This window comes from Lathamus discolor, chromosome Z (assembly GCF_037157495.1).
Source record: "Lathamus discolor isolate bLatDis1 chromosome Z, bLatDis1.hap1, whole genome shotgun sequence".
NCBI classification, from domain to species: Eukaryota; Metazoa; Chordata; class Aves; order Psittaciformes; family Psittacidae; genus Lathamus; species Lathamus discolor.
Genome location: NC_088909.1, coordinates 82,224,256 through 82,237,582, shown reverse-complemented (window position 1 = coordinate 82,237,582; position 13,327 = coordinate 82,224,256). Strand labels below are relative to the sequence as shown.

General features: G+C 33.4%; 1 protein-coding gene across 1 annotated transcript in view; it reads right to left on the bottom strand.

Moving 5' to 3' along the window:
* Positions 1-2,511: 2,511 nt before the first annotated feature.
* RFX3 (regulatory factor X3) overlaps positions 2,512-13,327 on the bottom strand; it is a 110,417-nt gene continuing 99,601 nt past the window's right edge. The window contains exons 12-17 of the mRNA XM_065662814.1: positions 9,180-9,277; positions 8,729-8,878; positions 7,030-7,238; positions 5,901-6,054; positions 3,787-3,829; positions 2,512-2,840 (exon numbers count right to left, since the gene is read on the bottom strand). Of these exons, the coding sequence (XP_065518886.1) occupies positions 2,602-2,840; positions 3,787-3,829; positions 5,901-6,054; positions 7,030-7,238; positions 8,729-8,878; positions 9,180-9,277 (893 nt within the window). The 3' untranslated portion in view covers positions 2,512-2,601. The remainder of the gene's footprint in view (positions 2,841-3,786; positions 3,830-5,900; positions 6,055-7,029; positions 7,239-8,728; positions 8,879-9,179; positions 9,278-13,327) is intronic.

Genomic DNA, 13,327 nt, shown 5'->3' with positions numbered 1-13,327 from the left:
GTGAACAACTGAGTGGAGTGGGGAGCTAAACAACAAAAGATAGTCAGGTCCCACCTTTTTTACTACTCTAGATTTACCTATTGAAATCGTACTCTTTTTCTCAGCAACAGCAAATCCAACATTAAACCAAAAAAGGACAATAATAAGAAAACATTACAGGTCAATCAACACAAAAATTGAAACAAGTACTACAGTACTAAAAATGCTGAAAATTAAAAAAATGTTGAATTACTTCACTTTATTTTACTTGTAAACATCTTATAATGCACAATGAAGGGGAGTAAATATTTATCACAGCTTAGTTTTAGCATTTTTGGTGAAGGGTACAGATGTGCTGATTTCCAAGGAAAAATCAGGACACACTGAGCAATATATGTGACAACAAAATCTATAACGATATTCAGTGCATTTATGAGTTTAGAAATAATGAATATAAACCTCACTTTCACTTCTTATTGAGGCAGAAGCCACGTACCGACATTAGTAAGGATTATGCCTACATAGAATGAGCAGGATGGGCTCACCTCCCAGTTCTGCAAAGGCATTAAAATTTAACTTTGTACACCAATAATCTTAGGACATTTCAGCTGATGTGCAGCTGTATTTGGAGCATATATAAACTCTAGCAACAAACTTGTTTGCTATAAATATGCTGTTCATTTTACAAGCTCTTCTCCCATTTGGTATATATGACTTTAAAGTCATTTTCAGACACAATAGATAAACCAAAATAAAAGAACCCTTAATTTTCTTACACAGTCTTTTCTGCAAAGTTGATCTTTTTGTGCTCTCCTTCACTTTTTGGCTTTTTTTTTTTTTTTTTATTTAATTCCACTATTTTAGTGTAGCAAATTCATGTGTCTGCATAATGAAGTGTTTAAGAAGAAAAATTTGAGTTTTTAATGTCAATTAATATGGTCTCTATGAACTGTCATTATTTAACCATTAAAATGTAGTATCTCGCTGATACGCCACAAAGTACAGAAATTGAAAACATGCACTGCATTATGTACCTGCTCATTTTTTATTTTTAGTTTTTAAAATTAAAAGTAGGCAAGGGTTTAGAAAATATATAATCATGCTTGGGACTATGGTCAATCTATTTTGACATTTTAAGTTGGTATTAAAGCTAGTTTTGCTTTCCAAATTCCCAAGCAAATTTTATTTGTAATAAAGTGAAATCCAGCTAGAAATGAGAAAAAATAGGTTTATTGTCATTCTAAGAGGGATATTAAAATCATTTAATAATAAAAAAGTCCTTTTATTCTTTTGAAGGCTATGTAACCTGTCCTTCTTAGAGAATTTGAAAATGACAGGCATACGTTGTTGAATTAATTTAAGAGTTAAGAATAACAAAAAGTTCTAAGTCTTAGCTTCAGTTCTGTTTAAGGCACCATGTAATAGCCGAGGTACAATGATCCCTGATGTACATTCTTAAATGGCAATGGTCCATCTAGCCACCTATTCAAATTCTACACAATTGGGAATAAGTACAAGTGAGGTGTGCCAGTTACACTGCCTTATCTAATTTGTAAAAATTTAAATCCACTTTAACAAGGTAATATTTCTGAAAGGAAAATGATGCAGGTTGCTACATTCCTTGCATTCTATAAATCATCTTTTCTAAGAGCAGCAGATTGAACCACTAGTAGGAAAAGACCTGGAATAGAAGAAAGTCATCCAAATGGAATGTTTTCCTGTATGTCCAGTTCAGCATAAGTAGCACATACACTTAAAATTAATAATAATAAAGTCACTTCTTTTTTAGCTTCAGTTTCTAACAACTACGGTACCACTCAACAGCCAAAAGCATCTGTTCAGTGGCCCTACATATAGAATCAGTAGTCTTCAAAACAGAGGACCTGGTATGCAAATAATATCTGGAACTGTTGATTTTAAAGGAAGCTTGCATTGTTTACATGATGGTCAGATAGTTAGGTAAGTTTATGACGTACACATTACCATATTCTGTTACAATTCTGTCATTTAAGCTTGCTTCTTGCTCACAGAAAGAAACTAGGAGATCTCCCCAACCCTCCAGCATTATTACAAAAAATCCCCCTGTGAATGCTCACAATTTTATCAAAATAGTGTCTTCTCGTTGTCCAATGAAAAGCACCTTTTATAACATATTTGATACATCTGCTGTCAAATAAGTATGCCTCCAGTGTAAATCAAAGAAAACAGTTCTTTTGATATTTCACAGAAGCGCATCAAATTAAAATCCCATCTATTTTAAATCATCATTGTAACTAATAATTAACATTAAAATATTTTTAAAAACTATGAAAAAAAATTAAATTATTGTAAGAGGACAAAAACATTAACATTAAGCTCTGCAAAAATTGTCCTTGCATTTGATATGAAGAAAACTCTTCATATTGAGCGGCCAATGTAAAATGATTGTTTACAAAATATTTTTTTTTTTTTTTTTTTTTAACAGATCTGGCAAAATACGTACACCCATTCCATTTAACAACTCCAATAAAATAATGTTCAGCACAGCTAAAATTTGACAACAGTCGTCCTTCGGACTTACTATCTTTATTTTTTTTATATTAAACCCAAAGGGTGTGTTGTGGGAAAAGGAGAGGTTTCATATTAGACTGCAGTATATGTATTTCCAGTAGCACTGCATTGTCTGATAGTCTGAGTAGTTGCAACAATGTGCTCATTATGAATTGGGTTCAGGAGGTTCTGCTGTACTCCACTCTCAAGCACTGGCTGCATGCAGCCCACCTGGAACGCTTGGTTTAGCTCTGTTTTCTCCCTCTTGGCTTGTGGCTCTCCATTTTCATCCAGCTCTTCATCTATTTCACTTTCAACTTCACTGCCCTCATCTGTACAAACAAACCACCATGAAACTAGCATGAAGAAAAAAGTCTAATACAAGGGCCTTTATTTTGCAAATAATAGTTGAAATACAAAAATACAGGGAAGATTAGGAATCTGGCAAAGTACAATCTGAAAAGTAAAATTTTAATGGAAAAGGTCAACGATTATCTCAAATAGGTAAACAAACTTTTAGCCTTGATCACTTGAGTTACACATTGTTGAAACAGTATGTCCGTGAAACGTCTGCAATCTCAAAAACAACCTCTAACAAACAATGCTAACTTCATAGTGCTAAGTGCCTCTCACCTCTAAGACATGATGAATAAAAAAGCTATTACTTTTAGTTACTGATATGGAAACTGAAGAGATTTGGAGCAACTTGGACGCAAATTTTGACAGACATTCTTATACTCATTAGTTGTGTGATCTGTGGTCAAGTTACCTCAGATCACTCAACTAGACACTCTAGGAACGCATGTCAAAATATGACATGAAGAAATTATAATGAACTGATTTCATTCTGTCCTTTTTACTGACAAGTTATCTGACAACTACGTGCATGCAATTCTGCCTTTTTCACTTAGCAAAACATTTACTACAGATAAAAGATATAAGCATACTCCTGTCTTTCTTCCCACATTACCCTCCTTTGTCCCATTAGATACAACTAAACTCTGTGTAAAAATACGAGTATTTCTTCTGTCAATTATAAGCATTTTTGAAATATCTTTATTTTCAAACAAATGTATAATATTCTAATGATTATTGTATGCTGCACATTACATAGGTAATTGTATCCATATAATTTATTAATGAATCCATGTAATATTTATATGTTCTTTAAAACATGATACAGCTCTAAATTCTGTTTTACTGTATTTTTAAAACATAAGAACTTATTTTGCTCATAGACACATTAGCTTTACACACAGGAGAGATTAAAATCCTTACCTTTATCCATATTTCCAGGGGACACAGCATTTATATCACCAAACTGCAAAAGAAATGATAAAAAATACCTGGACACAGTCTTAAGCAAATTGTGAACTTAGAGCACCCATGAATGGAGCAGATCTTCTCTGCAGCCACGTCCATTCTGCAGCAATTCATTTTCCATTTCTTCCTAGTCTTGTAGTTATTAAGACAATTATCACTAAGTAAACCCTCAAAAGTTAGAATGGGGGATGACAAATTTTTTTAAGATTACTTCATCATGGCCTTTGTTGCTTGAAGTGAGCTATTTATGCGTTGTATAAAGCCATAAATGATGATGGATATCCATTCTGAACTGTCAATATTTTAACAAAAACCTCTTTCTAAAGTTTCCCAGAGACAACTTTAATTGTCCTGGAACAAAAATGAAGGTATGTCAGAGTGTTGCAAATCTACCTGTAAGGCAGATGAAAGGTACTGCTGAAAAACGATTTGCAGTCTGGTAAGTGATTTTCCTTACATTAAAAAAACACGTTTTCAAAAAAGTTGCTCATAATCTAGATATACAACCTTCCTCCCTCTCCTCCCCTGAATCTTTTAAGTTTCTTTTAACTAAGAACTGGCAGAGCAAAATGCCATCAATGAATCTCAAATGAAAGGATTACATTATTTAGATAAATACATTTCCAACCATACATGATGATACCGGTCTTTCTCAGAGTTTTGCCAATATGTGCATCCAAAGCTGGGAGAAGAGGAAGGAAGACAAAGGACAATGTTTTGCTCAGCTGCAACACCAGTTTATACTGTCTTAACATGTTTGTTGGACCACATTCTTACAGCTCCTCATTTATTTCAATGTCAGTTATTGAATACACAGAAACATAAAACCACTAAATATTTAATGAATATTTATTCTGCCCCTTTCACATCCAAAAATTTTATATTACTTAATTCCTCATAATATTTCCACCATCAACCTATATAAACTTTTTAGAAGACTCTACACTACATTTATGTCCAACATATACAGTGTCTCTTAAGAGGACATGAATGTAGTAACTGCAGTACCGTAAACATAAGGCAGATATTCAGCAGATATACAATTAGTGGGTCACTAATGTTATCTAGATTTTCTGAAGCATGTTGTGACACAGAATATAAAATCTTTTGACAAATAAAGCTGAGATTTCCAATCTCTCTTCAAAGTATAGCATCTATTTACAGTATAAAATGAGCCTATCAGTGTACCTTGAGGGAAGAATGATAACCTGATGCTAAGTGAATCCACTATATGACTTGCAATTTAACAGTAATATAGAATAGTGACTTTCAAGTGTAAAAATTTAACAAATCTATGCCATTAACTATCTAGTGTATTTTAAAATATATCAATTTTCCAGCACTTTTGAAATGTAATTCTTCGATGACAATTCATCTATCACTCAAAATAAAAGGTTAGATGAACTAATGGAAAAGAGGGATGAGATGAACTTTGCCTTGCAGATGCCATAGATAAGTATGAGAAACTGGTTATGAATTGAATTGTTTTTTAAACCAATAATCTTTGAAACACATTTCTGAATATCAACTGTGTTGCAAACCTTTATGTAGGTCTGTGCTGGTTTTATTACATGTATGTAAACAGTACTGTACAAGCCAAAATTCTGCACGTAAGCCATCCTTCTGAAGTCAATGGGAGTACTCAGCTCTCTTGCAGAAATTCAAAATGTGTGCAAATACACATAAACAGATCCATGTAAGCAACAGTTTCCTACTACTTTTTTTTTTTTTTTTTTTTTAAATTTTCACATAAAATATTCAGTTCTCAAAAACTGGAAAAAGGTTGAATGTTGATCAACATTTTTCAAACTGTGTGTATGAATCTCTGTGCAGATTTGTAAAGGAGCAAGTTCATTCATAAATTACTATTAGAATCCAGTGTGATTTTAGGAGTCTGACAATCAACCAACAAGACAAGTCTGTAACTGTTGTTATGTATTTATAACCCAACCTACTGTTATATTGCAGAAAATCCTACAGTTCCAGATAAATGTTTAAAAAATTTGCAAAGACACATACCCAAATTCATCACTACATCTATGAACCTAGTCTCTTACATATTATCTTACCTCTCCCATAACTGCAATAGGTGTCTCTCCGGTTGCCTGAGCAACACGATGTTCTACTAAGTAAAACATGTATTCATCGTAAAGCAAGCGGATCAGATGAAAAGAGCCAAAGCTAGCAGCGCTGCGCAAGGTTAAATCTCGAATCACCATTGAGCTATTCAAAAATAGAAAAAAATATATATTTATGTATTATATGTCATAGTTATTTTAAGACTCATCCATGTAGACAGTTCAACTCAAAACCAATATTCTCAAAAATACTGTTACCCACAAATGTCTTATTTATAGTGTCTTCCGAAAGAGATGTTCAGGAAAGACAATTGTTCGCTTCTTTCTCTGAAGGAACTGTCAGACACCACATTACATAAGACATTACCAGACTGGTTTGTGTTTTCAGTTTTCCTCCATTTTTCCATTTTCATTTTCATTGTGTAATACTTGAGCATGTGTAAAACCTAACTTGAAGAAAAACTTTATTGAAAACTTAACTAAAATGGTAAAACAATTTACTAATGCTTAAGTACTGTCCATTGTGTCCACCTTCCCAGTACAGAGGTTTTAAATGCTATGATTTTAAAACTTTGAAACTTACGATTACAGAAAGATAGGCTGTGTGTACATATTATACTGGCAAATTCTGGTATCTTCAGCAACTAGTTGCTACAGTCATTTTTAACGAACAAGGTTTACTCTGGTAACTGTTTCAATATGCAGCTAATATGGAATGCTTGTCTTAATGTTCTTTTTACATATTAAAACCAGGTTTTGTTTCCTTATGTAAAAAACATAGATAAAAGAGTGTTTTAGTAAAGTTAAAAGTAGTGTATTAATTCTGTGCCCACAAAAATTAACCCTAAAAATAAATATTATGCTTCTAACTCAGGTCAAAATTCTACCTGCATTCATCTGCACATGGCCTTTAAAACAATAAGCAAGAATCATGTAAGTCCCTGTTGATTTGCAAGTATCCCCAAGTTCACAAGCACAGTGAGTATTCTGAAAAAAACACACACATTTTTCATGACCTAGTGACCCACTGTTTGATATTACATCTGTCAACGTTACTAGTGTGAAAAATGCAGCTAATAATAGAACAGTTAGAATATTTTAGAAGTCTATTAAATACTACCTGTAGAAAGACCATTTCAACAGAAACTGCCGTGCTGCTTTAGGAAAGCTGGGTCTTCCTTCATATGGTTTCAACGCTTGCATCATTACGTTATCAAGCCAGGCAGCCCACTGCTCCAGAGTGCTCTGCTGTTGAAGAGTCATCTTGAAATCTGTTTCTAATCTCTGAACCATGTTGTCATCACACTGGCATACCCAGGAAGCCTGCTCCTGTTACAATACATAGCAACTCTTGACTTAACAATACATAATCCAAAGCACAGAATGCAATTCTCTCTCGAAGATTAACCAGTTCATTGGATGAAAAGGACAAAATCCACTCACTAGACAAACTAAGAAGCATTTTTTATGTCTGTCATAATTTTGTTCAAAGCAAATGGGTGGGAAAAGCATAACACATAAGAGCATCAAATAAAGAATTGAGAACAAACAATAGAATGGACACAAGTATGTTGTCATTTTCCACATCAATTTTCGAAAAAGGTTTCTGCTTTCCTAGTTCATAATTTTTCTACTGAAATATTCAAGACCTGTCACATTTTTCTGGGACTAAAGGCAGAGCAAGCAGGAGGACTAGCTAAAAAAACAAGTAGCAAGTAATTAAGTGCAAGTTTCCTTTCATTCTGGAGAAGCTAAGCTTAGAGAAAATTTCTGTAACGCCATCTTATAGAAAAAAGCTTTGTATGTAAATATAGATTGTTCTGTTTGCTGACTACAGTCATTGATAAATTTCAGGTTACTTAAAGTACAGCACAAACATCACGCAAATGGAGAAATACACTTTGCATGACATAAAGCAATTTAGTCAGTGTTATCTAGTTTAAATAAGGCTAGCTTGTTAATTCAGAAAGTAAGAGACAAAAACAAGACTCACAAACCACAAGTTTTTTAAATTCTAGGCATCATCTGCCAAGTTAACACCTCACACCTCATTCACAGATCCTGTACCCATGTTAACATACTACAATTCTTGATATACTGTATCTTTGGTCAAGTACTCTTCACTGACTTTTGTTAAGATTTTTAACAATTATGTTGAAACACTCATTCACATGGCCAAACACAGAACTACCAGTAATCTATAACATTTCCCTTTCCTGGTCAAAAATTAAAAATACTTTTACCTCAGAGGAACAAAAACATGTGGAGGCTTAGTGAAAATATAAACTTCCATTCTCTAGCTAACTGGAAACTAGTTATAATCTGTACTAACCTAATCAATTACTCAGATCTTGTAAATTCAAGCATAGGCAATTAGCTGAAGTATACTAATGGTATTGTCTTTGAAGTACTGAAACAGTCTTTACTAAAACCAATGCTGTGCATTTAATAACTTTTAGAGACATTCAGAACCTATGCTATTATCTGAGATCTAATTCTAAAATATTATTTATGCTAAATATTATAAAACATTGTTATGTATTACTAAGACATCCTTCATGGTACCCATTCTAAGAATCTAGTTGCTCTGTATTTGCATAGAAGTTGAAAGAATATGTGCACTTCAAGACTGGAAATGGAAATGGATAACGGTTCTGACCTTTTACTTCCCTAAAGTGTAAGCTGCCATGGTTGGGCTGAATCACTGCATATATGAATCAGCAAAAAGTTCTCACCGCACTTTCTTGATAGAATAATGAGAACTAAAAGTGAAGTTCAAAATCAAAAAAGCAAGCAAGTTATTTAAAGCTAATTTTTACCTGAACATTGGCAAAATCAACACGGTTAAGATCGTTGAGCATCTGGTTGATTTGAGAAGTATTTTGAAGCACAGCACGGGCTGCTTGAGCCAGGTGATTAAGAGATGTGTATCTTCGCAGAGTCTGGGCAAAGGCACTTACAGCGGCAACCTATGAACAAATTAACTTATTTTTAAGTATTGTACTCTTTATCTGTAGATTAACTCTACAGACCTTCATTTTAATATTCTATATTAACAAGTGCTCATATACAACTTGTCCATGTAGCAGATCAAGTGTGTTCCTTATAATTTTTTTGACAAAACTACGTTATTTTCTCTTCCATTATTTGATACTTGATGCTAAACATGAAATTTAGCTTTGAAGTTAAAATGCTACTTCTTTTAGATGCTACTGCCCACTTGGTTTGCCACTGCAAGAACAATACTGAAACAATTTTAATTTTGTCTACCTTGGTTTGTATCATCCTCTGTGGAATATTGTTCATGGCATTTGAAAGCCAACCTTCAAGGCTTTTTGCAAAATTGCGAATGGCTTGGGTCAAGGCACCTGTGCATTAAAGAATAAAAACAGAATGAAAAGAAAGCAATGTACCTGTCTTGAAATGCTTTGCATCCTCAGGACTTACATACTCAGTGTTCAGTGCTTTTACTTACTAAAACACAAATCCAGCATAGGTTCAAAACGCCTTATTCAGATACAGATTATGCAATAATCATTTTAGGTTTTGTTTAATAAGAAGATCTAACTTCCTCATCTAACAATCTTTCAAGAAGTTTGTGACCAGCAATATTGTTTTGGGCACTCCTACAGAAGAACATCAGTAATTGCAGCTGTTGTCATAATGGAAATTTCCACCACAAACTTTCAGCTTTCCATTTCATGCAAGCACCTCTATTAAAGAGCAAAAGTCTGGAAAGAATTCCAGTTACTGAAATACTGCAGTTTCCTCAAATAAGCCCAAAATAACCTTAAGCTGTGCAAAGTATTCTTAAGCACATATAGTGCTTAAGTATATCACCAAGAAGTAAAATACAGGAGTGAAATATGGGATTCACTGACTGAAAATGAGAATATTCAAATGGCTGTGGAATCTGTGTGCATTTTTGTTTCTTTACTATAGCACTCACAGAACCAGTGAGTGGCTGACAGTGACTTAGAGAGAAACTGAAGTCCTTACAGCAATCTGCACTACTCAAAATATAAGTTTTAATTTTTCAAAGGAAGAGGACAGGCAGTATTTTCCCAAGGAACTGCATCTGGAAAAAAAGAAAATCCTACCTCCTGAGTAATAGAATCCTCACTTGGCATACCTGCCACTTGCTCACTGACATACTAGCATCCACTCAAACCATTGAAAAAAGGAGATAACCAAAAGAAAAAAACTATGTTTCTAAAGACTAGTAGAAAATGAATGCAACTAAAAAAAGTGAAGAATAAAAAAACTAGAAAGAGAAATATTTATTTTCAAACTATTTTAGCTACATGTGGGAAGAAACAGTCCAAGTAAAGATTGTTTATGTGGCTGAATACTCTGATAGAGTAAGAAATTGACACTGATAGACCTTATCTTTGATAAATGCTTTTTTCCCATTTGAATTATTGATGATCCCTTTTTAATGAAGCTTTCTACTAGCAGAGTAAGTTTACTAAAAGAAAAAATGTATTCTTTACGACATCTTTTTCACATCTTCAGTTTTGCATTGATAAGCAGTAGAATCCATGTCAGTAATTTATGTAACTGACCACACATTTGGATACTTTGTTGAACACAATTTTATCTCGCAAAGTATCTGTTTTAGCTGAACACACTATGGTAACCACTCTCCTCCTCCCTCTGCCTTGAGGTTTCCACATGAAGAATAAGCTTTTTCCTTCAATACTGTCAATCACCAATCAGCTCTCTTGTGCTGATTTGTAAATTATTTCTGTGCACTCACTAATTAACTACATATTCACTCACATTTTCTTACCTATAGAACATGAAAATGCAAAGCGGAAGGAATAATATAAACACTATATGAATGACACTTAGACATTTAAGGAAAATATCACTGCTTTTTTACTTTTAATTTCCTTTCCTTACTCTTTTTCACCCAACTATCTATTGGCATCACTGTAATGGTGATCTCCATGAAAAATAAATATGGAAAAGCAGCTCAGGCCTTAAGACCAGCCTTTAACTAGGAAGAAAAAGGAACAAATGAAAGAAATACTAAATTGAAGAAATAAAATAGCTAAACTAGTTAATCAGGCATCAGTATTGCACAGAACAACTATGAATTTCTAATGAGCTTTGGAGATATCATATTAAATATAGGTTTGTTTTTTTTCATACTCCATCTTTAAGCACATATCTAGCCATTACCAAAACTTCAAGTATCTACATCCTCAAAGCCTACTTTTAAATTCATCTGGTTACCATACAAAACCAAAAAATTACTTTCAAAGAATCACATGATGATACCGTGCAAAGTAAATGGCCTGAGATAGGTAAATGTTACTAGACACATAATAAATAATGTTGCAGTGGCAGTTACCAATAGAAAGTTTGATTTGGAAAGCACCTAAAAAGCTTGCAGTCCCAGCTGAAACCCCTTTAACATGTAAATCTCATGAAAAGAGGCTTTAGAGTCTTTCAGTACTTTAAAATTTTGTCTTCCTGGAATTGTGGAAGTATAGTATAAATTTCTCCACCTATGATACATACTAAGTTACAGGCAAGTTTGTTACTGTCCATCCTATCACTTGTAAAGGTGCAAAAAATCCATTCTAAGACATAATAGCTGTAGTCTATTGCCAAAGACATCAGATAATTATGGCCTTTATTCTGACTCAAAGGGACAGCATTTCATTTTTCTTAGCAAAAGGAATTTTGCTGTTTTATATACAGCAATTCTTGCATTCAGCGGGTGCTAAACATTTCAGATGACAGATTTCAGACAGGTTAAAACATAACAATTTTTCCTCAATGGTCATTCTTTCTCTACTCCAATAATATTTATCACACAGCTAGGTAGCACAGTAAGACATTGAAGATTTAGAAATGAAAAAAGATAAAACTTTAAAAATCATATGTTTACTTCAAGCTCTTTACAAATCAATGTATTTCCCTATTTTGAGCAGCTGCTCATGGTATCTTTCCATTTATTCAGGAAAAAAAATTATACGCATGCCTTTGATGAAGCATTTATAATCCCCTCTCCACTAAATAGTCCAAACTTCCCTATGAACTCCTATTTTCTCACAAAAGAGGATGAATTTGTCTACTTTACCAAGCTCCATAACTGTCAGACTCAACCATTAAGCACAACCAGTCTTTCCCTTTGTCTCTTGTAATGGCTGGAGATACTTGAATTCAAAATCAGGAGTTAAAAAACTACTATTATTTTAAATATTTAACAGTGAAGAGAGAACTTGCATGAACCGTCATTACAGGAAAGCGAACTGGAAAAAGCCATTTACTTAGGTAGTCCTAAAGATAAAATAAAAAAATAGATTAGCTGTCATCCAGAGGTAACTCAGTGGGTGTACTCCTGAGCAGAAAACAACTGCATGTTTCAAAAAATAGAGGCAGAAGTCTTTTGGGATGAATTTGTCCTGGGATTAGATGATATATTTGCATGAAGAAGTCTGATAATCATCCCAAAACCAGGAATGTCAAACACAGTAGGTATCAGCACTCAAATATGAATGCTAATTTACAAAGAAAGAAATAACATGAAAAGGACCTGATGCCTGCAATTACTGATATTATTTATTTGTGTCCCATTTTCTTGAAACCCTGTAACAAGGCAGGTGGACACCACACACTAAGGAAATATTATACAAAAATGCTAGAGACTGCTAGGCTGCGCAGGGGAACCAAGTGAAAAGAGCAAGGTGACAGCAGGTCTGATGAAAAATCATGTCGTACTGTCTTTTTATTAAGAAAGTGATGTGCTCTTTGAAGACGGTTTTAATTCAACCTATTAAATATTGTGATTAAATTTGTGGGGTTTTTATCATTACCTGTTCACTTCTGATAGATTATATTACTCTAAAATTAATATCCTACTTACTGGCATTGTCATTAGGCAGAAATGTAACACATTAAATATAAATCAATGCAAAATAATTTCTATAAGTAATGGTTGTCAATAACTGCATGTTTTTTGGAAAACATTCTTCCTTTATTCTGCTACATAGATGAAAGATAAATTATGTCAATCTTTAAGAATTTACTCTCTCCTTAAAAAGAGGTAAAACTAATTTTCAAATGACCGACCTTCAGATTTTATACATTTCCAGTTCCAAATATTTTTTGTATCACATGTCATTTACTAAAGCCTAATTTCATTTCACTGACAAGCAAAATGTCAGTAACACTTTTCTGCAAGGCAGTACCTGCAAATATTCTTATGGAGTGTTTATTACTGCTGGAGTCACTATATCAGAAGGGGTGTTCACAGCATAACAAAACAGCTTTGTTAGTTGCAAAGCTACTTAATGCCCTAATTTATTTATTTATCTATTTTTTAATATTAATCTAACTTTACAAAGTGACTACTGTTTTTTCATGGAGAGGATATAATATGTAGGAGTTATGAGGTGTATAGT